The 26135-nt window shown below is 45.5% G+C and overlaps 1 protein-coding gene across 3 annotated transcripts in view; it reads left to right on the top strand.

The window, feature by feature from the left end:
• Nucleotides 1-26135, top strand: part of Jazf1 (JAZF zinc finger 1) — a 301532-nt gene that overhangs the window by 227346 nt on the left and 48051 nt on the right. For all 3 annotated transcript variants that reach the window (XM_041640365.1, XM_041640366.1, XM_041640367.1), the window contains exon 3: nucleotides 21250-21446. In XM_041640365.1, coding sequence (XP_041496299.1) covers nucleotides 21250-21446 — 197 coding nt within the window. The remainder of the gene's footprint in view (nucleotides 1-21249; nucleotides 21447-26135) is intronic.

Below are 26135 nucleotides of genomic sequence, written 5' to 3'. Positions count from 1 at the left end.
AAATATTAGATACCTCTGCTCAAACAGGGAGGAGCACCGAGCCATCTCTGGGATTCACAAGTCCTAGATGGGGTATGTTGATATTCTGTCCCATGCCTCAAGCATGTTGATGAATACATACAAATGCACATATGTATGCACACATTCACACCCAAACGCATATAAATATGAGACAGACTTATCCCACCTAAAAAATTACCATATATTTTATTGGAAGCTTTGACATCTAGTACAGTTTAGTAATTTCTTTTCTTCTTCTTTTTCTTCTTCTCCTTTTTTTTTTTAAATTTGGTTCTTGAACTTACAGATGTCTGCCTACCTCTGTCTCTGCCTGAGTGCTGTCTAAAGATGTGCACCACCACTTCCCAGCCTAAACTGGTGATTTCTAGAAATTAATTTCCTGGTGAATTGAATCATCGTGTATGTTCTAGCCCTCCCTGCTGTATGAAGGCTGCATGGCTGAGACAGCCCCTAAGTGAGGAAGACTGCAGAGGAAAGCAAGAGTAGCTCATAGGCAAGTGACTGGCAAAGCAGCAGTGCAAAGCCCAGGGATTCGTGTTATTTGTAGACTGGGCCTTTGCAAATTTGCCTTCTCGCTAAAAACCTCTATGTAACCCCCAGAACTGTTGCTTGAAGCATTTTGTTGTCACTTGTCAACTGCAGAGTGATGCGGGAGTGTCATATATCAATCTGTTGATTTCATTGGTTAAGTAATAAACAAACTGCTTGGGCTCATAGCTTAGAACATAGGTGGGTGGAGTAAACAGAACAGAATGCTGGGAGGAAGAGGAAGTGAGGTAAGATGCCTCAGACAGAGACGCCATGCTGCCCGCTCCCGGGCAGACACACGCGATGAAGCTCCGACCCAGGATGGATGTAGGCTAGAATCTTCCCGGTAAGACCGGTGCTCACTAAGACCCGTGCTCACAGATTATTAGAGATGGGTTGATCGGGATATCAGAATTAGCCAGTAAGGTCTAGAGCTAAAGGGCCAAGTAGTGTTTAAATGAATACAGTTTGTGTGTTGTTATTTCGGGGCATAAGCTAGCAGGCGGCCAGGGTGCTGGGGGACGCAGCCCCGCCACTCGTATTACTACAGATAGCAGGCCCACAGCTTGAGGGCAAAGCAGGTGGGGCTCTGCCCTCTTTTTTCAACCACCTAGCAACAAGCGTCCTCTCCACAGGTCCATTTGGTTTCTTTTTTCCCCTTTGTTTTAAAGTTTCATGCTTTTTGTTGACTTATCATAAAAATGCTCCCCAAGACTAGTCCCAAATTTTGTCTTGTATCTGGAAGCACAAGAGAGTGGTGATATGCCTTCTAGAGAAAATCCAAGCATTAGGTCAGCTTTCTCTAGGCAAGCATCACTCTGCAGCTGGTTGCAGCTTCAGAGAACCCAGTGTGTCTATAAACAGAAACGCATATACAAGCATTGGAGCCAGACAGTGGTGGCACACAGCTTTAATCCCAGCACTCAGGTAAGCGGATCTCTGTGAGCTCAAGGCCACCCTGGTCTTCAGAGCTAGTTCTAGTTCTAAGACAGCCAGGGCTACACAGAGAAACCCTGTCTTCAAAAACAAAACAAAACAAAAAACCAAGTATTGGAGTGCATTTATGGGAAGCACAGCCCTTGCTTCCCTGAGTGGTAAGTGGTTCAGCTTCTTGAACTCACGAGAATCAACTGTAACCCTGTTTACAGGGCTAGAGTGGGAAACACCTTGCTCTCCCCCTTTTGCCCTTAATGAGAATTGGCTCTTCCTCTCTCCAAAGCGCCACTAAATGTTGCCTCTGAGATGTCAGCATCAAGCCTTTCTTTAGACCGAGTGTCCTTCTGAGGTTCTATTTTATGAACTCGTTTCCTGGAGAATTCCAGCTCACTACAAAACACAAGAGGTGTGTGGCTCTCTCCAGCATCCCTACAAGTGTGCCCATGCACCCACTTAAATTATTTAAGGTGCAGGGATAAGCAGGTTAAGGTCATAGAGTTCTCAATGAGAACTGGCATCTAAGATGGATTCTAGTCTTTGGCTTAGAATCAAATCATCTCTTATAAGAACCCAGGTATTCACTAGGTAATATTTCACTGTTATCTTGAATAGTCAATAAATTAGATCCATCCTGTCTCAAATTTAATAGCTGCCTTATTAACCAAAATTGAGTATTAATAATAAAGTCAACATATTTACTGCCCTTCTTCAGTGGGATGATTTTCATTATTCATTACTCAATTACTTCTGCAGTAAAAGGAAATGAGTTATGATTTGTTGTGGATGAACACGTTATTAAATTAATGGCTTGTTTCAAATGTAAAACTTTGCACTTCACTTTATCTGGACAATAAACCTGCTCTAATCAGAACAGTAAAACCCACTCTATTTTTAATTACTCTACAATAATATATTGTCAATACCTGGAGTATGAAAACTCCAAGATGTAGTCATGGTCAAACTACGCAGCAACCCCAGTGAATTATGTAACAACCCACAGAAGATCTGTTGTTAGCCGCGAACGAAGCCGGCTTCACTGTCTACTGCCCCGTGCTGAAGTCAGGCCGAGCTCAGCTGGAAGAAGGCACTTGTTAACCAAGGAAAAAGCATCTGAGAATTGGAAATATTTCCGTAAATGGAATGGGTGGCTTACCGTGGCCACCTCATGGAGGTAGCATTATGGAGATTCCCTGCTTTCAGCGAGGCAGAAAGCTTGATGTTCTCCTTGTTTATTTCATAATTACTCCATAAAATCCAAATGAAAGTTGTTGTTACCCGTAATTAATGACAGTTTAATAAAAAAAGAAGGGAGTCTGGCAGATGGCAATTATTTTTTAATAGGGCCTACGTGAAGGAGTTGGCCTCACAGTAAACTCTTGGCCATGATTGTAGCTGAGATGGCTAGCGGTTGCCATCTTCTGGGTCACTGAGGCTGCTGCTATGCTTGCTCCAGTTAAGATTCTTCACATAAGTGGTGCTCTGGTTATGAAAGAAGACAAAACAACAAGTGATCCCATTAGCATGCCAGTCAGGGCCTTCCCTAGGACAGAGGAGTTCTGTGTGTGTCTTCAGGGCCCTTAGTCTAGAGCAGTGGTTCTCAATCTTCCCAATACTGTGAACCTTTAATACAGTTCTTCATGTTGTGGTGTCCCCCAACCATAAAATTATTTTCTTTGCTACTTTATAACTACACTTTTGCTACTGTTACGAATTATAATGTAAATATCTGTGTTTTCCTATAAGCTTAGGCGACCTCTGTGAAAGGGTCATTTGACCCAAGGGGGTTGTGACCCACAGGTTGAAAATCACTGGTCTGTGGACAATGGGTCTGAGCTAGATTCAAGAGTGAAGAGATGGGTACAACAGGAAGGAACCCTGTGTATGGTGGAAGTTAATTCTCTTCTGTCCTTTTTAAGAAGTGGGAGGTGAAGGAAGAATAACAGTTCAATGCTAGCCATGGGCACCCTCCTGGACTGGAGAGCAGGATTTTTCCAGTTTTAAAACTGGCCTGAGGGCTACTTGGAAGTAACGAGCAAACATAGTTCACAGCGTTCGGGACTTAGTGTGTCCCCTGCTCCAACCACATCGTCCTGTGTTTCGAGCCTCATCTTATTTATAACCTGCTCCCTCCCAGTCACGTGCTTGAGGACCTAGTGCCTTCCATGCCAGGCTGCCAGCAGGACATGGAGCAGAGCCCCCCTTGGCTTTCCTCCACCTTCCTCAGCCCATGGGCAGCAAGACCTGTAACTTCCTGTTCTTTCCGAACTAATGGAAATAAAGAATGGGCAACCCTTCTCCCACGTCACAGCTAAAACCAAAGCTGAGAGGGGCTGACACTGGTGGACGCAGGTTTCTCTTGTCTGTGCTCCCCTCGCTGCCACCTCCCTGAGAAGGAGCGAGAGCCAGTGTCCTTCAGTCAGAGCGGGAGGGTCTCAGTTCAGAAATGAAATGGTATGTATGTGCTTGAATTTAAGGGTAAGGAGGAGTCTGGAAGGTTCCAGCAGTGGGCTGAACATCTCCTGAAGATTTGAATCAGGCAGGAGGTTGGGGTTGGGAGAGAATGGGTTTGAGCTGCGCTCTGATGAAGAGCAAGGGATTTTAATGCAGAAAGCAACTAACTGCTGTAGTCTTGGTGCCTTCAGGTGACCAAACCTAACAAGCTCCCTCCACGTGTGGGCTCTTCTCATTCAGAGCAAAGATAAGCCAGACCTTAGGAAAGACCTCACTGGCCTATCCACCCAAAAAACAAGGCCTTCTCTGGTATCATAGAGTTTCCCCCTTTTTAATGAATTGTGTGGTTAGAAAAGTTTTTTAAAATTTTAAAACAAAAATATGTAAGCTGTTCTGTAATGAATGCCCCCCCCCCATTCCATTGGCCTGATGAGGAAGCTGCCTCCCACAACCTCAGCTGGTGAATTAACTCCTTCAGAGAAACCGGGGTTCTGTTGGTGAATACCCGCTAAGTGGCCCCCAGCATCCTCAGAGATAGATTGTCTCCTCACAAAATCCCTGTGGTCTGCCAGGGAGTGATGCCGTTTGGAGGCCAGGACCGCTGTGTAATTCAGCGGCACTGATTGGGAGGGAACGCGGCCTGTGCCAGTCACAGGCCAGGATAACAGGCCAGGATAACAGGCCAGGATAACAGGCCAGGATAACAGGCCAGGATGGGGCAATCGTGGCAACACTGCTCCCTCTCTGGGCTTTCCCAGTTTCAGTAGGCAACGCTGGCATTTTGTTTAATTCCAGCTTTCCATGAAGAAGCATGAATTCCTCTGCTAAATCTTGCACTGTGTCCTTAGGGCCGCAGGAGGTATAAACCACCAAACTTATAAATTACAGTGGCTTTTCAAGTTTGTTTGCTTGTTGTAACCCTCACTTGATCTCAATGTCTTGCTGGCTCCTTTTTGCTGCGATAAAATACCCAAGAAAGCAACTTAGAGGAGAAAGCGTCTGTCTTCCCTCACAGTTCCAGGTTCCTCTGTCAGCAGGAACCTGAAACAGCTGGTCGCGGCTGCAGTGAAGGGCAGAGACAGAGAAGATGAGCGAATGCTGTGCTCAGCTCAGCGGCTCCATTCTTACTCGTTTCAGAATCCCTGCCCAAGGAATGGTGCCACCTCCGGGGGTGGATCTCCCCGCCCCAGTTAACATAATTTAGACAACCCACACACACAAGCAAGCTCACAAACCAACTTAACCTAGACAGTCTCTTATTGAGACTCTCTTCCAGGTGACTCTAGAGCGCGTCACATTGAAAGTTAAAATGAACAATTCCCTGTAAAGAAAATGCTCCATTTTGGCACAGATGGAGGAAATCTTCTCTAAGCCCCACCCACCCTGTAGTAAGGAGCTCTTGGCAGTGATATCTGCAGGGGAGGGAGGATCATTCTTTCAGGCTGGCCCCACTAGTAGGTTTCCCACGCTCCAGCAGCGGACCTCAGACCCGGGCACTTAGCACATCCTCATAAAGAGAAGCAGCAGCAGCACCCGGAGGAGGACTTGCTGAAGGGGACATAGAAGGGGCTGGCGGAAGGGGGGTGAGTCTGATCATGAAGAAAAACACATCTTTGTGCAAAATGCTAGATAAACAAATAAATGTGCTTTTCATTACAAGAGGAATCTTGGGGCTAGGGACTTGGCTTTGTGGGGAAGAGTACTCTGAGAGCAAGAGGACCTGAGTTCAAATCCCAGTGCCCATGTAACAAGCTGAATATGGCTGAACATCCCAGTGACTCCAGCACTGGAGGGAAGGCAGGGCCCAAGGGTGCTCTGCCAGCAAACCAGGCTGCAAAGCCAGGCTTCTGGTCCAGTGAAAGCCCTGGCCAGAGGCAGAAAGTAAGGCAGAGAGCCGTGGAGAGAGAAAACACCTGGCATCTCTCGGGCCTCCATGGGAGCACAGATAGACACAGACATACAGTTGTCCTTGCACAACACACACACAAACAACACACATGGGAAAAATAATTTTTATATTGAATAGAATTGTGCCCCAAATATTCATAAAAATACAAAAATAAGATGTTAAACCTTTTTAACGAAAGTGTAAGAACTATTTCTCTCTGGAATAATTTGGAGGGCTCTCATTCCTCTGAAGAAATGTGGGTGTCCCCCGGACTTATCCTCAGCTGTCACCCCACCTTTCCATGCTTGCCCTTCAGTCCCCTCCTCCAGTGTATGGTTTGTTCACACCCTGGAGTCTCAACACCACTTAAGTCTCAGCACTTACAAGCACAATTCTTCTTAGCAGTTGAAACAGCACAGTGGACGGAGCTTGCTGTGACGGGAGAAAGTCCCCTTTCTGTGCTCATCCCCACAGGCCCAGCTGCCACCTGTGGCTGTGGACAGCTACACTGGTTGATGGCAGAGGGCGTACCAAGCGTGCACAAAGCTGTGGGGTTGATCCCAGCACTGCTTAAACTGGGTGTGGTGACATATTCTTGTAACCTCAGCACGGGAGGTGGAGGCAGGAGGATCAGGAATTCTGATCATCCTTTTCTACATAAAGATGATAAGCTTGAGATCATTCTGTCTCAGAGTGGGTGGGGGGCACCTTGCATAGTGTGCACTAAATCGACCTCTTTAAAAATCCTAGATCTGGGACTGGAAAGATGGCTCAGTGGGTTAAGCACACTTGCCACTATTGCACAGGACCCAAGTTCAGTTCCCAGAAGCCATGTTGGGTGGTTCACAACTTCCTGCAACTTGAGAATCTCCTTGGGCATTCATGTGTTGATGTTAAAGCCCAAATCTTCCCTTCTCCCTTCTGCGTTATGAGTATTCATGACTCAGTCTGGCTATTTTAAGAATGAGTCAGCTCACACACGATAGGGACTACATAAGAAAAGTGTAGATTTAGACTGCTGAGTTAGGGGTTTACGTATTAGGAATGTTCTGAGCTATTCTCTGCAGCAGGAACAATATGAGAGTGCCTTTGGGGCCTAAAAAAAAATTTACTGGGTTCCTTGGAATTATTTTAGTTAGAGTATTTCGACTTGTTTCCCAAGCCATAACAGGAATGGGGAAATGCCTCTGAGGCTCGTCATTTGGGAAGTACGGAAAGATGTGTCCCCCCTCCCCAAAATGTCCATGGCTTCAGTAGACATTCAGAGATTGGAGCAAGCAGCTTGTTTTTCTTGTGAAAGCGTGACGGAGAGGCTGCAGGTCACCAGACATGGCCTGTGTATTGTGTGCCAAAGTATCCACGAGCTTGAGTCGCCCCATAGGAAGTCTGGGCCTGGCTCATTCCTGCGCCGAAGTGGGCCTTTAAAGGTGGTGGCATGCTTTTAAATTCTGGCTGCAATCCATTAAAGCTTTAATTAACACTAATTAGGAATCTGGGGTAATTAGCTTGGCCTGAAATGGAGGCCTGTGGATGCTGTGAAGAAAGGTTCTGCTAAATAAACCAGCGGGATGAACAGTATTGTGGGGCCCATGCTTTTGGGGGAGCAACTGATGGTGTGGATTAGTGACTGCCTTGAGCATGCAAATGAGGGCTATGGGCTCAACAGCAGAAGAGCTGGAGGCCCTCCACACACTTCATTAACAGTTAAATACAGTGACATTTTTTAAAGTTTAAACACCCTGCTCTTTTTCTTCCAAATAACCTATAAATTCCCTTATTTATAGAGCTGTGTATGGGGTGAAGCATGTGGGGTTAAGGTGGCTAGGGGATCTTGTGAAATACAAACTCATTTCAAAGGATTACTAAATAGTGGCTTTGGGACATTCCTTTTGCTCCTCAACTTGAACAGCGAAAGTCCCACCAGGCAAGGCAGAGCAGCCTCCCATCTGCACTGCAGCAGAGCCTCCGAACATTCCTGGGAGCCGTCGACTCAGACCATCCGGATAAATGAGCCTTCAGCAGATCTCAATGACGTAGGCACCCAGCAGTGGTCACACTTAGCGAGCCATGCAGTTTTGTTTTTAGCACTGTGCACCCCTGTGGTTATGCTACACAACATCTTACTCGATTTTAGAGGCTGCACTGAAATCTTCTCCTCCCTTTTATCCCTTTCTCCTGTCTTTCTGTTAGAGTATTTTTATACCCCATGTATTTTTAAAGCACTTTGTGAACACAGGATGAAAAATATGTGAATGACCAATAATCGCAATCAAGAAAGTCAGTGAAAAAGAAGGCAGACGTCTGGTGCGCAGCCATCGCAATAGCGTTTGTGCCTTTTAAAATGTTATCTATCGGGGCTGGAGAGATGGCTCAGAGGTTAAGAGCATTGCCTGCTCTTCCAAAGGTCCTGAGTTCAATTCCCAGCAACCACATGGTGGCTCACAACCATCTGTAATGAGATCTTGTGCCCTCTTCTGGCCTGCAGGCATACACACAGACAGAATATTGTATACATAATAAATAAATATTAAAAAAAAACCTTATCTATCGAAATGCTTCAACTGTCGCTGTTGTCAGCCGCCTTGTCCTCTCCGCACCCATCACATACATGTGGTTTAGCTTGTCATTTCTCCACCCACAAATTCCTCATCAGGAAGAGGAAGAGATGGGAGGAACAGTCAAATTTCTTCAAAAAACAAAATGAAGATTATTCACATGTGTGCTTCCCTGAGTGACTGAACACCTCAGCGTTCTGAGAGTCCAGCCTCCTGGAAAACAGAACACCAAAGGCAAAGCGCATACTTATAGGAACTTGAAAGATCGAATTGGCTTTTATTAGCAATTCTGGGGTGACACAGCAACCCATTCTGCAGAAAACAACTTGTTCTGGTGTTGAGGAGGTTGGCTCTGTGGGCAAAAAAGGGCTACAAAGGGCAAAGGGGACATAAAAGCAGATTGGCTCAAATTGTTTCCCTTGCAAGGTTAAGCAGAGGGGACTCTCATCCTAAGGTTCAAGGAACACCATCTCGAGCCATCTCTTTTGCCTGCCTAGTAAGCTGCTTATTGTATAGAAGACTGCTGTTCAAGGTCAGCTGCGTTAGTGTCACCTAGCAGGAGTGACTGCTCTCTGCTTGCTCTGGTCTTCTGGAGCCTAATGCAGGAGCTCAGTCCAAAACAATGGTCTCCCATGAATATGATTTAATACTCTTTAGAGCAATTAAACTGAACTCTTGCAATATAAAGGGGGAAAGTCCCTTGGAAAAATACAAGCCCCCGAGGCCTGTGAAACTGAGATCTGTAAGTCTCAGATGCTCGCATGCATTCTGTATATTAAGGGATAGCCCATGTGTAGAGTCTACCTTACCCCCCAAATAGTTTCACCTCTAAGTGGATTCATCCATTTAAGAAGGCATCCTGTTACAGCTGGATAGGTGGTCCAGGGGTTAAGAGAGCTTGCTATCCTTCCAGACTACCTGAGTTCAGTTCCTAGCACCCACATCTAGTGACTCACCACTTCCTGTAACTCCAGCACCAAAGGGCCCACTTCTGTCCCTGTGGACATACACACAGATAACATACGCTCACACACAGGTGAACACATAAAGATTTTAAGAACAAAACCTGCTGCTAATGTCACATTATTTCTAAACAGTCCATTGACTGTAACCTACATAGGTCAACACATAGCCACAAAAATAAGTTCCATTGAGTAGCTGCCCATATGATGTCAGAGGCTCGGTTTGTCCTCGCTTTCCTGTTAGAGCAATGGTTCTCAACCTTCCTAACGCTGTGACCCTTTAATACAGCTCCTCATGTTGTGGTGACCCCCAACTATAACATTATTTTCATTGCTACTTCATAACTATAATTTTACTAGGAGTCATAGCATAAATGTCTGATATGTAGGATATCTGATATGTGACCCCTGTGAAAGAGTTGTTTGAGCCCCCCAAAGGGGCCATAACCTCCAGGTTCAGAACCAGTGTTCAAGGCAAATCATGACTGGTTCTGCAGTGAAGGAGAGATGGAAGTTAGTTTTGGGAAGAGAAGTGGGCAGCGCCACAGCCAGAGCAGCCATGAGCAGAAAGGGCTTGACTATTCCTGTTTATTTCTGGGAAGGTTGAGGTATTCGTACTACATCTGGGAAAGAGAGGAAACTTTCAGTGTGCATATTACATTTTATACACAGCTCCAGATATACCTAGATACAGCTCCCTCTAGCAGAGGTCTGACTGTGATGGCGATTTTCAATGAAGTATGTTGAGACTTAAAGGTAATCCATGGCAGATTGGTCTCCATCTTGGTGGTTACTGGTCTTAATCCATTTCCTTGCTCCCATGTCATTGTTCTAACCAGACCCTCAGTTGCTATTTCTGTAATACGTTCATGAGTGATGCTGTCTGCTTTGTACTCTTGTTTGCCTTTGGGACAGCTCTGGTTTGGGGCATATCCAGCTTTTTCTCTCAGGCATTGGGTCTGCCATCTTTAGTCTTAGGTAAACTAATTGCCAGTTCAATTATGCCTGGGCTGAGACTCAGTAGAACTGCCAGTGGGTAGGAGTTACCCCTTTTCAGCTGTGCGGCATCTCCATTGGCACTGGTGGCTACCCAGGTGGAAGACTGTGGGAATTTGCAGTTGGAAAAAGAAAACAGCACAGACAAGGATGCTGTGAAGTATTAGCCACACTGGTTGAGCAGAGCTCACAGTGACTGGCACTGAGTCACAAAATACACTGACGGGCTCCTGTGGAAGATCCTCCACCACCTCATTTGTTCGCCCCTCTGCCTTCTTCACATGGCATTTCACCATCCTCTGAGATACCACTGAGCACCCACCTTGGGGCTGGTAACCAAGAAAAAAGGCATCCGCCTACGTCCAAGTTCACACAGTGTGAGCATTTGTGTGTGGAAATGGAGCCTTCTCGTTGAAAATTTAGCTCTGTTCCTTAGCTCTTTCTGGACTAGGTAGCATCCCCTGCAAGTGACTTTCTGTAGGAATTGCCCAACCAGATGGCTGTGCCTCTTACAAATAGTTTCTCAGAATCCCAGAGTGAAGGTCAGGGAGAACCAGCTTTCATAGGCATGCCATGCCCATGAGGTGCCCCTGATGGGTACTCCTAAGCGGACCAAGTCTTCTCAAGTGTTCACCTCCTAAAGGCTTGACAGCAGCTTCTATGAGATCTTGGGATCTTGTCTGGTTGGTAATAAGGGACCCAATTTTTCAAGGCTCAGAAAACCAACCAAATCAAATTAGGAATAGGCCTCCAGATTGTGTTTTTCAGCCAGCAGGCAGTGTTGCATGTATACCACATATAGACTGTAAACAAAACTCCAGGAGATCCTAGATACAATTTCTTTTCTCCCATTTTTAAACTTCTTCCAACTAGGCAGTAGTGGCACATACCTTTAATCCCAGCCCCTGGGAGGCAAAGGCAGGCAGATCTCTGTAAACATGAGGTCTACAGTTCCAGGGCAGCCAGGGCTACACAAAGACACCCTCTTGAAAAATATAAAATGAAATAAATAAAATAAACTTCTTCCAGTTTACGGGGAGAATTATACCACATCTCATTAGCTGTGTTAGCCAATTTAGTTTGCTGTCGGAGGAGAAACGGGAAACTCAGAGACCATTCGTAGTTCATACACAAGATCTCATAAACAGCAGGTTCTTTGTGTCCATTGGTTTTTACATGAATGCCAAATTAACAATGAAACCCATGTGTAAGGAGCAGGTATCGTTGTTCCCAGTTCAGAGGAAGCTGGGGTTGGGGGCAGGCAGTTTGCAAAGGGAGGTCTGCCTTCCAAGCCCAGGGCTGTGCTGGAACCTTAGAACTCTTTTATTCTTAGCATAACAATGAAAAAGATCATATTTTAATTTATTTGTGGCTAAAGTAAATAAAAAGTAATTACTTCCCTGATAATTTATGTTGACCTGTGACTTCTGAGGGTGGTTGCTGTACCCCAAGGAAGCCAGTACTTTCTCTATGGTGAGGCTGGTCATATACTCCACAGTGCTGAGGAAAACAGCCAGCATTTGTTCGGAAAATACAGAAAAATGGTGTTTCAGGGAAGGGGTCCTGATTGTGGTTCCCGCTGCCTAGATGTGGTACATGGATTTCATTTAAGTGATTAAATTTAGGGTGAGATACTGCTTTTTAAAAAAGTAGGAGAAGGAGAGGCAGGGAGGGAGGAAAGGAGGGACAGTGAGAGGGGAGAAAATCCTGAGTATTATCTACAGAACAGCCTCTGGTCACGGAGTGGTGCTGCCTAGAAGATGGTGTACACAGGCTGTGTTTTCTGGGCGCCAGTTTCTTCTTGCTCTTCTTTATTCAGATAGAATTATAACAACAGAACATAGGAAAATGTACTTAGTTTTCTTTTCTTTCTTTATTTTTCTTTCTTTTTTAAATTTTTTTCTTTTTATTTATTTATTTATTTTTGTTTTTTGAGACAAGGTTTCTCCGTAGCTTTGGTGCCTGTTCTGGAACTAGCTCTTGTAGACCAAGCTGCCCTCGAACTCATATAGATCTGCCTGCCTCTGCCTCCCAAGTGCTGGGATTAAAGGCGTGCAACACCACTGCCCGGTGTACTTAAAGTTTTCTGACCTAAAAAAGATAATATAAAATTTCTCTTGACCATTATTCAATAATTTTATCATATATACATTGTAATATATAATTTGTAACATTATTGATATTTATTTTATAGATACAAAGTATTATAAAGACCCATCTTACTAAAAATATCCAACTTAGTTTTCTATCATTATTGAAAATTCAGTTTTAGCACGGGAGGGATGGATGAGCAGTTAAGCACATGTATGCTGTCGCAGAGGAACTACATTCAACCCCCAGAACCTACATGGGGCAGCTCTAGGGTGCTCTGGCGTGCACCTGAACCTACACGGGGCAGCTCTAGGGTGCTCTGGCGTGCACCTGAACTCACATGTGCACACCACCTACCCCCCCACACACACACACATAGTTAACAAATACAAAATAATCTTTAAAAGCTTTCAGCTTTAAGGATGCTGAGCAAAGTGTATGTTTACATTTGAGTGGTATTGATTGTTATGTGTTGGCCAAAAGGAAAGATGACAAACCCAAGCATAGCCAGAGCCAGCAGCTTCTCCCAGGGACCCGGAGAAGGGTGAGCAAGCAGCACAGGAGACAGAGGATGCAGGATGACCCTGATCCCTGGCCATGTACCCAGAAGACATTATTTCAGAAGTTGGAGGGCTAGCTCAATGGTGAGAGCCACATGAAATGAGAGAAGCCAGGGCTTTGTTTCTCAGTCCCACACAGACAGAAACAAAGCTAAAAGAAAGAGAAGGGGCTTTTTTTTTTTTCCTGTCTTGGAGCTACTCAAGGATATCGCCACATAGGCCAGAAGTAAAAACTTAGTAAGGAAAGAATGCCTCTGCAGTAGCAAGCCTGTTGGTGTTGTGGTGTTTGATTGTTGGTGCCTCCAGACAATGTCCACAGTGGAGGTGAGTGCGGGATAACATGCACACGCACGCACACGCGCGCGCACACACACACACACACACACACACACCCTGGAGACAGCAAGGCTCTGGGATAGGATAGCTTTCCCCTGCTGCTGCCTTCACTTTGCTGCATTGCATGAGCATTCTAGTGGCAGCAGGCTTTTAAATTTTTTACTATTTTCTTTAAATGGCATGTACCTGTGTGTGGGCTTCTGCACAACGAATGCAGTGCCCAAGGAGGCCACAGAGGACATCAGATCCCCTGGAGCAGGAGTCATCGGCTTTAGTGCGCAGCCTGGAATCAATGCCAGGAGTCAAACTCTGGACGAGCAGTCTTCACTCTTGACTGCTGAGCCCTCTCTCCAGCCCTAGGCAGCATGTCAAAGGCCCCTCACTCACTTGATACTGCCAAAGTTTTATAAAGTTTACCAGTCTCCCCAGGGGCTTCGGGTCAAACAAAGGAGGTCTCTAGGATGAAAAGAAACAGGATTATTCAAAGCTTTTTAAAAACCCTTCTGAAACTGGTTTACTTAGGAGTTTCTCTCTGTTGAAATGACTTCCTAAATTCCCAGGTCAAAAGAAAAGACCATTCTGTTCATGAATGAGCTATGACAAACTACAGTCATGTTAGCTGAGCTCAACTCTTGTTTCATTGACCAGTCGCGTTAACCAAGTGGCTGCTAAAATCAGAAGACCCACTCCTGGTTTTACCAGCAGGTGGGAATTGAACGCCATCATTCCATGAAGAACTAGATCTCTGACACACAGACCACACTTGGTCACGTGCTGAAATACACCTGCTATCCCGAGCTGCTTTCCCAGAGCCTTGGGTACACAGCATGGCTCTGCTGACTCGCTGGCTCTGTGGCGTCCTTGGCATGCCGGAAGTTACTTAGGGCAGCACAGCACGTCGTTAGAAGCTCTTCTCAGAGGCACCCACAGTTGATTTGTTCCTTGTGGCAGGGCCCACAGGGCCACTAAAAAGGCGGAGCAAAGCTTACAGCTTCAAGGGAAGCACAGTAGCCTTGATACTTTCTGAGGGCTTGGAGCTGTGAGTGCCTCCGTGAAGCTCCTCATTGCGGATGGTGGCTTGTAACCTGGAGGGAGCATCTCCCATGATCCCCCCCTACGGAAGGGTACCCCCAACTGATTGATTCCGCTCCAGAGCCAAGGCAGAGAAATCAAGAGGGTGGTGTGTACACAGACAGCCCAGTGCATTGTTTCTAACGGAAGGACTGGGCTCTTTGCCTTTCAGCCACTTTCAGCCACTGTGAAGACAGCTTACAGAATCAACATAGCCGGGCATGGTACTTGCTGTCTCAGCTCACAAGTGGCCAGGTAGCTGGTGGGGATTGCAGCGATGAAAGACTTGTGAGCTTAGAGGGCCAGTTCTGGTAGTGTTCACATTGCTGTCAAGCACAAAGTGTCAGGTGCTGCTGAGGGATTTGTGTGACTCACTCACTCCTCATACTGCAGCTGAGTTGGCCCATTACTGACAGCATTTACAGATGGGAAAACTGAGGCCTCCACAGAGGGGTTAAATAGATTATTAGGGGTCACACAGCTAGACAGACTAGATCAGATAATTGAACACAGTCAGTCTACTTCCAAAGTCTACCCTCTACCTGCCACAATATTATATTCAAACCCCAGGCCATAGCCTGTTGGCATAAAAACATTAGCATAAGCCAAGCATGGTGGCCCACAACTGTAACCCCAGCACTCAGGAGGCTGAGGCAAGAGGACTGAAAGTTTAAGGTCAGCCTGCACTGCACAGCTGAAACTGCATCAGAAAGAAAGGGGAAAGAATGAAAGGAGTGCTCATGAGCATACTTGTTAAATGAAATAACAAATGGAAAATCAGGCATCTTATGTGTCATAAAGAGTATTCTTTCAATTCTGTTTCTAATATTTATATAAGAATGTGTCTCCCAGGGTTGGAGGGATGGCTCAGAGATTAGAGCAATTGTTGTCCTTGCAGTGAGCCCTCATTTGATTCCCAGCACCCACCCACATAGTGGTTCACAACTACAGTTCCGGAGGAACCAATGCAGCCTTCTGGCCTCTGAGAACTCCAGGCATGCATGTCAGAAGGTACTTATACATACATGCAGGAAAAACATGCATAAAAGAAAATGAATAAATCTAACAAAACACTTAAATGTGTTATTCATGACTCTAGGTTGTTTCATAATTTTCCAGATTTCATGAAGGTATTTTGGGCAAATACCATATTCCAATATTATATGGCATCCTGGCAAGGTTGGGGGCAGTGTCTTGCAGTCCAACAATGTTACTCCTTACACAGTGAAGCCAGTGAGCCCTTCCACCCTCAGTATGAAGCAGGCAAGTAGCTTTTGGGCAGCAGTCAAGGTTTATCTTTAGTGCTTTGTGTTTAAATGTCTAGTTTTCAGAGCTTTGGCAGTTCCAGAAACGGGTTATGGATCTGTTTTAGATAGGTATAACAGTCTGGGATACATACATACATACATACATACATGCATACATACATGCATGCATGTCAGAAGATCATAGATTAGAGACAACTGGGGCGTGGAGAATGTGAGCATGCTGAACATGCTGATGCCCTTGAGCCAGGCTGAGGGGGCATAACAACAGGCTGCAGCACCCAGCCACAGTCCTCTGTGTCAGCAGGCAGGAGGACCAGGCCTGAAGGGTGCTGGGACTGCCCCAGGGCAGCCCCCTGACAATGCGCTGCTCAGACTTCCCCACGGTCCCACAAACCCAGTTCTTTTCAGATTTTTCCAAGAAACACTAAAGTTTCCAATGGTCACTTTTATTTCAGGACCTCCAGTGTCACAGAAAGCCAAGTGGCACTGTCCTTATCCCCTGAAGAATAGACATGAGTGTTTTGGCCAGTGAGTGAGATGACAGTGGAGTGTCTGTCCAGGTCTCAGAAAGTACTATAAATTTCCCGAGTTTGTGGTTGCGACTGGTCTCCCTGGAGCGGCAGCTGCCATTCCAGTTCATGCTTAACCTGCCAGCCTGAGAGAGCGTTGTGGTCTATAGACTTAAAAAGTTTATAATGGAGTCTTGAAAATTTACTTAAGAAATATGTACTTCCCCTCACAATAACAAATATTACTACAAATGGCTGTGTTAAATTATGGTCACTTAGGCATTTCTGATTTGTAGGAAAATTAAAATTAATCTTATAGCAGCTTCAGTTTCAAAATCGAAACATTGCCCCTCTGACCGCAGACTTCCAGGCTGCTAGTCAACAGTGAATGAAGTCTCCAGTGGCCACTTCTCCTTTAAAACACACGCAGTTTCTCTATGTACAATATATACATTAGGAAGAAAACCCTGAAAAGATCAGCTGTGTTTGAATCTGGGTAACAAGTCTCCTGGAAAAACAAGTTATAAAAGAAACTTCAAAGCTTTTGGTAATGTTGGGCACGTGGAGCATAATGTTATTATGCATTAAACTTGGCAAATAAGCTGATTTGAATGCTTTTTTCCCATATTAAAAATAAGATTACAATGTCTATTGACTAATATTTAGTAGCTAATTCTTGAAGAGGAACAAGTCCTGAGTGGTAGCATTTGCCCATTTCTGTGGTGTTAAGTCTGCCCACTGTGGCAGTTCCCAGCTACCACTGGGGTGCTACAGGGCAGAGACTGTGGCATCTTTTCACCCAGAGGAGCCAGCATTAATGTAAGTAACCTTGAGGTCCTAGGTCAGAGTAAAATGCAGTAGGATAATTAAGAACCAGTGAACCTTTGTTTTTAATACATTTTATTTAATGAAAACTTTACATAATTTAACATTTAATAATAGTTATGCTTAACATCCCGTTTATAAAGTCCCTGGAGTTAAATGGCTTGCCCTTACAAGCCAGTGTTACCTGAGTCCAGTAGCCTGTCTCAGCGGGCACCACTGCAGAGCAGAGGGAAATGGAAAGACACAGCAGCCGTCAGAAAATACTCACTGAGGTTGGAAGAGCAGTCTCCAGGGCCAACTGCCTCTGCAGCAGCTGACTGAGACTTCAAGGACTCCCCTCCTGACCGCCCACCTGGGTACCACCCACCTGGGTACCACCCACCTGGGTACCACCCACCTGGGTACCACCCACCTGGGTACCACCCACTCACACCTGCATGCTTCAGAGGAGTCTCCTTGTGCATCCCCAGACCAAAGCCCTTGAGAATTTGACGGCTCATCTTTAACACACAACCAGCAGGCAGTTCTCCATGGGAGCTACCGATTCAGTCTACAAGACTTGCCCGACTTTCACGCCACTCCCCCACTCACCAATCCTGGTGGCCTTGAGCAGGTCACCTCACTCATTAGTAACTGCGAAGTGAGTGTATTGCACGGGGGATCTGACTTAACTAAGGTTTCTGCTAGTTCTGAATTCCTCCTGTCTCCTGTGATCACTGAGAGCCCCTGATGGTGTCTGCCCCCTAAGGAAGGCTCCTCAGGCCACAGGACATTGACGTCCTCAGCTTTTCTCAGCTACAGAATGGGAGTGTTTCCAGTCATATAGTGGAAAGGGCATGTCTGTGAAATGCCAGGGTGTATCCGCATGTGGCTGACTTGGAGCTGCCTTCCTGGTATAGCTGAGACATGGAGCCTTCTCTTCTTGCCAAAAACCACCCTTCTTCTTCACCTTGTCTCTTAACTGGCATCCCCTGTGGTTCCTCATTTTTGGGAACATGCCCACCTCTTGACTAACAAGCATATTGAGGGAACTTGGCTTAAAGCTTTAGAGTTGAGTAGATCTCAAGTCTTCATATAGAGAAAGACTTAAGAGGCCAACAAAGGAGGATTGCCAGTTCAAGGCCAGCCCAAGCTTTATAACAAGACTCTGTGTCAACCCTTTCCTCAAAGACAAGTAATGTAAGTCATGCTGGGAAGAGGGATGAAAGGGTAGGCCCACTGTGCTTGGGAAACACCATTTAACCAGAACTTGCACTGGTGTGGTATTCAGGGTGTGTGTGTGTGTGTGTGTGTGTGTGTGTTACTGGAAGTGTATTATGCAGCTGTGTATTTTGTGTGTCAAGTTTGGCATGATCTATGACTGGGGAAGACTAAGGGGAGGAGGGCCGGTATGGTTCTTGGTGAGCATGTTTCTTGTTTAGTGTATTACATGAGTGCCTTGTGCTCACATAGAAAGTACTTAGAAAAAGCAAGTCAAAGATAAACTGTCCTCTGTACCCCAACTAAACCACACGGGTGTGACTTTGGTGGGAAAGAAGGAACTATGGCTGCAGTTACAGTTACTTTATACCTGAGCTAAAAGGGTATTTACTTTTTTAAAGTAGGCATGACTGGACTGGAGAAATGGCTTAGCTGTTAAAGGCTAGGCTCATAACCAAAAATATAAAGTAATAGTGACTTTGATGCCTTTTTCTTCTATTTTTATTTGTGAGGTATTGATACATTTTAACCAAAGAGAAGCTGTGATGAGGACTCTCACATATTTTGACTAGTTTCTATCTGACACAATATGCACTCTCCAGGCCCGCTCCCATCACTCCGTGGGTAGGATTTCTGCTTACTCAAGTCTTTTTAGAACCAACTCAAAAAATTTGTCATTGAGTAACTCATAATTATCTCTTAAGAGTGTGGACTGTCAGCTTAGCTGGTTGCCAGATAAACAATGATCTATAAAAGATGTGTGACTTTACCTGCTGTCGTGACAGGCGCATGCCTCTAAATGCTCCAAACATCAGACTTCTCTATTGGAGATGTTGAGCTGATAATTATGCAAATATTCTAAATTTCACAAACCTTTAAATCTTCTGGTCTCAGTATCATCAGCTGAGAGCTATCAACCTGTATTCTCATTCTACAGAGACCAACGCTAAGGTTTGGGAGATTTGCCACTTTGCCCCAACTCACAGAGTAGCCCAGCAGAGCTTAACCCTGGCGCTTCTGACTCCACATACCACACTCTTAACTAAAGTTCAAGCTGTTCACTTTTTTCTGCCCAATGAAATACTCGTGTTTTCTGACCATGTGAATTCCCCACCATTGCGGACAATTGGTCTTCCTGGAAGAAGCTATATGGTTAGATTGTGGTTTTGTCCACTCCCTGGCACACAGAGCACCCCATTTTAAGATACTAAGCACTGTGCCAGTTAGTAGTTCTATTTGAAATAGCAAAAGGAAGCCAAAGCTCATTGCCTTTTTTTCTTCTGTGCATCTACAGTTTGAGTAGAGGTTTGGAGGATGGGAGGAAAGCAGTTGAGGAGCTGAGGAACCAAATTTTTGCCTGAGACTAAACTGGTTTGGGCTCCTGGGTGCAAACGGTCCTCATTGCTCTGGGGTTCCTTGCTCAATCACTGTCATAAACCATCACCATTTTATGGCTCAAACCTATTCCTGCACAGCTCAACATAGAAAAGTCACTTTGTGTATCTGGATCTTGTTGCAGGAATCATTTAAGGAACAGATCATCTCTTTTGGTTTATGGAGACAGGACTTCTCTGTGTAACAACCCTGGCTGTCCTGGAACTCACTTTTTTTTTTTTTTTTTTTTTTTTGGATTTTTCGAGACAGGGTTTCTCCGTAGTTTTTGGTTCCTGTCCTGGAGGAACAGGTTCGAGACCAGGCTGGCCTCGAACTCACAGAGATCCGCCTGCCTCTGCCTCCCGAGTGCTGGGATTCTGGAACTCACTTTGTAGACTAGGCAGGTCTTGCACTCACAGAGATCCAGCTACCTCTGCCTCCAGAGTGCTGAGATTAAAGGTGTGCACTACCATGCGTGACGAGGAATGAGCCATCTTTGTTCCAAATATAAAAGTAGGAATTTAAAGATACTGGGACAGTATTAATATTATTTTGTTTGATGTTTAATTGACTCTAAGAACCATCTGTTAACTTCCAGAATTTCATAGCATAGAGAAGAAAAACACTCGGGAATTTTGTAAGCAGAACGTGAAGTGGATTTGGTGAGGTGCTATGACGAAGTACACTACAGTTAATTTACAACGACTTGTATTGAGCTGGTCAGACTGCAACTACTGGGGAAGACTTGGGAGGTGCAGGAGCGTTCCGCCTCACAGCCCAGGCAGACATAAGTGTCTGTTATTACCTGAACGCTTTCAGAGTCTCTAGCCACTGTGCTCATCATGACAGTGTCCAGAAATGCAGCTGACAAAGTCTGCCTGCCACTAATACAGAAATATCTGGTCTTTAGGTAAAGGCTACCACTTCCAAACTGTCTGATGTCTCATGTTACATAGACTTAGGAAACATTAGATTATACAGGAATAAGAGAATAGACATTGGGAGAATACCTGGATGTGTCCAGATGAAGCAAGCAGGGCATAAGGCCTCCTTCCAAAAAAAAAAGAAAAAACAGAACTTAGGCAGGCCCATGGACAGGATGGGGTGGCCTTCCTCTTTATCCCACCCCCACACCCCTCGACTCTGCTTGAGCTGCTGAGCACAGCCATCCTGCAGCTGTGGACCTAGCAGAGCTTGGCAGTGTGCTCAGACCCCAAGAAACCAGAAGCATTTCAACTCCATATAACAATATGAAAACCTAGAGAAACGAATGTTTCGAGGGAGCAGATATAGATGAGACCATGGCTGTTAAGCATCAGTCAGTGGTTTGAGCACTAATGCTATAGGAGGACGGAAGCTCCCAACTCAGAAATGGCCAGGCACTTATGAATGGTGGCCTTCTTCTGGGGAGGGGGAGAACCTTCCAAGAGAAAGGCTCTTGCAAGGGAAGACATTTAGTTGAGTGCAGATCTGTATCGGGGTTTCCTGGCAGAAATATGGGCCTAATTTGGAGGAAACCAAAAAGCAACAAGCTAGAAAGGTGCTTCATTGCATGGGAAATGGCGCGCTTTCATGAGACTTCAACCTGCTACCAAGTGTCCTCCCCAGGGCAGAGCATCTGTCAGACTCCACTGTCACTTCTAGGGCCTTGGCTGATCACCTGCAACTGTCATTGCAGATTCATGACAGACGCTGCACGCCGAGAACAGGAGTCCCTGAAGAAGAAGATTCAGCCGAAGCTTTCCCTGACCCTGTCCAGCTCCGTGTCTCGAGGAAATGTGTCCACTCCACCACGCCATAGCAGCGGAAGCCTTACGCCCCCTGTGACCCCGCCCATCACTCCCTCCTCTTCATTCCGCAGCAGCACTCCAACAGGTAAGCCCCCGGCTGGGGACTCAGCTCCACGGCTGATCCTTGCGCTGTCCGGAGTGTGTGCATGTCTATGGTGGTGGTGTCATAGGCTTTAAGACCTTACTGCTGTGTGCGAGCTAGCAATTGTGTTTCATCTGCTCAGTTTCTTGACAAGGGTAAGGCACCATGCCAGTCCACCCGTACACAGTGGGGCGCTGGGACATTCCTTATACCTATCTCCCTGTTTTTGCTTATTCTTGACATTTTTCATAATAAGGAACAAAAACATGCACCTTCTTCACATCAGATACTGAGCTATGGAAGTGAGCAGACCCTGTCTCAGTCTTTCACCTGGTAGAAGCTATTGTTATCTTCCCAAGTGTAGTGATGATTAAACACTGAAATAGGGCCAAAGCTGAAGTTAAACATATCAACTCAATCCGTGCATAAAGCAGACTGTAGGATGATGAACTTGGGTCCCTGACAATTGAGTTTCCTAGTGCATCGTTTCCAAGTTCATTTATTCCCCCAGATTATCCTTCTAAACTCACTAAGAACATCCCAGGGGGCACTCCAGTCCCTGAGGTGATCACGTGCTTCACTTCAAGGCAGGGGTGTAAAGAAGGGAGTGGGGACTGGGAAGGTCATTTTTAGTACTATTTGAGAAGCAGGAGCAGCTTGTCTCCTCTCCCATTGTAGGAATATGGACTATCACTAATCTAAGAAGACCATGAGTAAGTACAGTGTTGTTATCTGAAATCATGTCATCTAGAACTCAATGACATGAGCACCTCCAGGGCCAGCTTGCCCTGGAAGAAGAGGCTCGTGAAGAGACGGTGGAGTCAGTAAGTCATCGTGAGAAGGAAGGAGTGTTACTGGGAAACAGGGAAGGAAGTATGTCCCACTGTACCACAGTGTCACGTGGGAGAGCCTGCGTGTCCACAGCGGGCCACAGTGCCAGACTGAGGAGAAAGCTGAGGTGGTGGCAGAGCCTAGGACACATGGCTCTTGTTAGAGATTCTGGTCAGTCCTAGGAGAAAAGCTAAGCCATTTGGGAGGGCAGCAGCATCTCTTCAACATCACCTCCTTAACTGAGATGTGCAGGTCCCACGTCCCCCTTTTTCTATCTCCTATCAAGGGAGGTAGTCAGAGTTGTACTCCTCAAAATGCATGTCACACTTTAATTAATTACTTAATTAATTAATTCACAAAATATTGGGGGTAAAAGGGCCCTCCAGTGTCTGGGAAGATGTTTGGTTTAACAAAGTTAAAGGAGAGTCCTTAGTGTGAGGCTCAATATTCATGATTATACTCCAAAGAAAAATCTGGAGAGCTCCCAGTCTTAATGGCCACTTTCATCTCATAATGGATGGATATCCTTAGTTTATACAGAATTAAGCACTTTGGATACAGGAAAGGTGTAGTGAGCAAGGGACCTGAATTTCCTCTGAGTTCTTCAGAAATGTTACTACTTTAAGCAAGTCCCCGAAGTGCTCTAGCTTGCTGAGCGTTAAAGTCTTAGTCTCCCAGCACTGTCGGGAAGATTCAGGTTGTAGGGAGTGTGACCTCGGATCCTCCTACACTCTGTTTTCTGAACACTGGCTTCCAGAATCTTTGTTTAATGTTTATCATGTAAATCTGCGCGTGCTGGATCCTCTTCCCTGTGGTTCTCTACAGTGTTTATTCATATGGAATATGAATTGTGGGGGCAAGCAGTCTCCAGCAGAATGTGTTTCATACTTGAGGTAATGCAGACTGACTCACGGCCCACACCAGATAAACAGGACTGCCCCAATTAGTAACAGGCACCTTGAGCCCCGTGAATAGCAGGACAGTTTGAAGTGAGAGTTTATTATTTTTCATGTAAGAATGTGTGGAAGAAATGGAATCATTTCTTTTCCTGCAGTCATAAAGAAATTTTTATAACACCCTGTCCGTTTTAGCAATTTCCCACCGAAAGAATTAATTTATGTCCTGGGGAAAATGTATCATTTTCAGTCTGTCAGGATCACCGTTAAGTTATTTGCTGCTTGAAGAACATTCCACATAAACATCAAAATTCAGCAGGGGAAATGGTTCCTTAAGCCCCTGGCCTGCACAGCTCCGACTGTGGGTGTCTCTCACTGTTCTGGGTGTTGTTTTACCTGCAGTTGGGGAGATGAACCTTTCTGCCTGGCTCATGTGGTTCTAGCCACTTTCATTGCCAGGTTATAAATAACAGCCCACAGTGCTGCCTCCTAAATCCACCCTTCCCGCGTCCATACTCACAGCCTATTCCTGGGTTGGAAGTAGTGGCCACTTTGTAGAGCATTTCGTTTATAAGTATTTTTAAGCTGTGCCCTCTGAACAGCCTGGAGCTGCCTTTTCCACATGTTTCTAGATGATTTGGGCATTGTCATTTGCTTTGCAGTCTCCCAGACCATCTGCCACCTCATGAACAGGCAGACGTGGCATGTCTCATCAAGAGGGAACACTTCTGCTATATAGGACTTGACCCACAGGCCCACGCTGAAATCATAGAGATAGGGAAAAGTCAAGATAATCACAATTCAGTTCTCTGAAATCAAAGTGTCAGAATAATTCCCATCCTTGTCCTTTAGAAGTGGCAGTATCAGAATAATTTCTAAGGGGGAGACAGCTCACATTCATGTTTACTCATCATTGACTCTGTTCTTTCCGTGTGATTCTGTGCTCCGTTCTGACATCAGGCCCACAGGGACAGCACTGCTACCCACGTGCAGGTGGAGGCACTTTTGTGTCACTTTATATGTTCCCAAATTCATGTCTGCCTTTGCAGAGAATGGGGCCCTTCTCTTGTGCCCACTCCATAGGAACCAGTGTTACACTGACATCTTCAAAATTGTTGTGGTCATTTTGAGTCAGGACTTTTTGTAGCCTAGACTGAACTCAGCTTGTTATATAGCCAAAGCTAGTCTTGAACTCATGATCCTCCTGCCTTCACCTCTAAAATACTAGGATTATCAGTGTATGCTACCATACCCAACTTGTTCCTGGGATATTCTTCCTGTGATTATTGGTGTTCAGGAGTCTGGAAGTTCTGCATTTGGACTTATTGTCTACAGACCTGCTGAAGGCATTGGCTAACTTCTTTAAGTTACGTGTGTGTGTGTGCGTGTGCTTGTGCGTGTGTGTGTGTGTGTGTGTGTGTGTGTGTGTGTGTGTAGACTTCAGAAGTCAGTTGTCTCCTACTATTTGAGTCCCAGGAACTGAACTTGGGTCATAAGGTTAGACATCCAGTGCTGTTGAACCATCTCGGCAGCCATTGGCCAACTTTTGCTTTCTCTTGATTGATGTATAAGTATGTGCAAATTGAAACTCCCTGTTTGGAAAGTGTATAGCACTCTGAGAAAGGCATAAGAACCTCCATGCAGGAAGTTCTGGAAGAGCTGTGAAATGGCATCTGAACGTAGGGCACTGTTGTGAATCATGGGAAACTTTGCCAGGATGGCTCAGAGGTCTCAGATGCACAGCAACAGCTGTGTACAAAGTAGACTTGGTTTTTCTGTCTGTTTTACCTTTACACTGCAGAGGTCTCATAGCCATGGAGTTAAAAGGCAATGAAAGAAGAAGCTGTTCTTTGGAACCAATCTTACATTGTCTTTCGCTGACCTTGTTAAAAAAGATTGCCTTGCCTCAGAGATTACACAATTGCTGTGTATTATCTTTAGGAAGTTGTAAGGGGTTGTTTAGACAGCTCTTACGTAGCCAAAACCATCCTCAGTTCACTATGTTTTAAGCTGACCTTAAACTCCTGATCCTCTTTGCCTCAACCTCCCAAATGCTGAGATCACAGGTGTGCGCCCCTGTGCCCAGCTGCTTAAAAATTCTTATAAGACCTTCAGCCATGCAGCCATCCAGCCATGCAGCCATGCAGCCATACAGCCATCCAGCCATGCAGCCATGCAGCCATGCAGCCATGCAGCCATACAGCCATACAGCCATACAGTCATACAGTCACACAGCCATCCAGCCATGCAGCCATGCAGCCATACAGCCATACAGTCATACAGTCATACAGCCATGCAGCCATGCAGCCATACAGTCATACAGTCATACAGCCATCCAGCCATGCAGCCATGCAGCCATGCAGCCATACAGTCATACAGTCATATAGCCATGCAGCCATGCAGCCATACAGTCATACAGTCATATAGCCATGCAGCCATGCAGCCATACAGCCATGCATCCATACAGCCATACAGCCATGCATCCATACAGCCATGCATCCATACAGCCATACAGCTGTCCAGCTAACCAGCCATCCAGCTAGCTATCCAGCCAACACAGAAATTTAACTTGATTCTGCCAGACTTAAAACACAAGACATGTAAAGGCACTGAAACGGCAGCTCGCCCTCACCATGACAACTCCTTTCTACCTCATTCGCTGCTCACACAGCTTGTCATAGCTGAAGACTTTACCAGTTTAATTTAAGGCTTTGTCTAAAGGTGAGCTGAGTGCAGAGAACTGGTGCTTACATAGTCAGAATTACAAACAAATCACTGGTGAAAGTGACGCCTCTCCCCTGGCCAGTACAGTAGTGTTTATGCTCATGAACAGCTACTATGTAGCTACCTCATCTGTCCTTTCAGAGTCTGAGTTCTCTGATCTATTCTTAGTTCATGGCATCCTAGCTGTGACTGAATCTATGAAGAGACGTAAAGTATACAGTAGTCACAATTAATAAAGAGT

Source organism: Microtus oregoni, unplaced genomic scaffold (genome assembly GCF_018167655.1).
Source record: "Microtus oregoni isolate MIOR12 unplaced genomic scaffold, Mior012 000062F_ref0000492, whole genome shotgun sequence".
Classification (NCBI taxonomy): domain Eukaryota; kingdom Metazoa; phylum Chordata; class Mammalia; order Rodentia; family Cricetidae; genus Microtus; species Microtus oregoni.
Note: the sequence above shows the minus strand (reverse complement) of the source record. Positions and strands in the feature narration are given on the sequence as shown.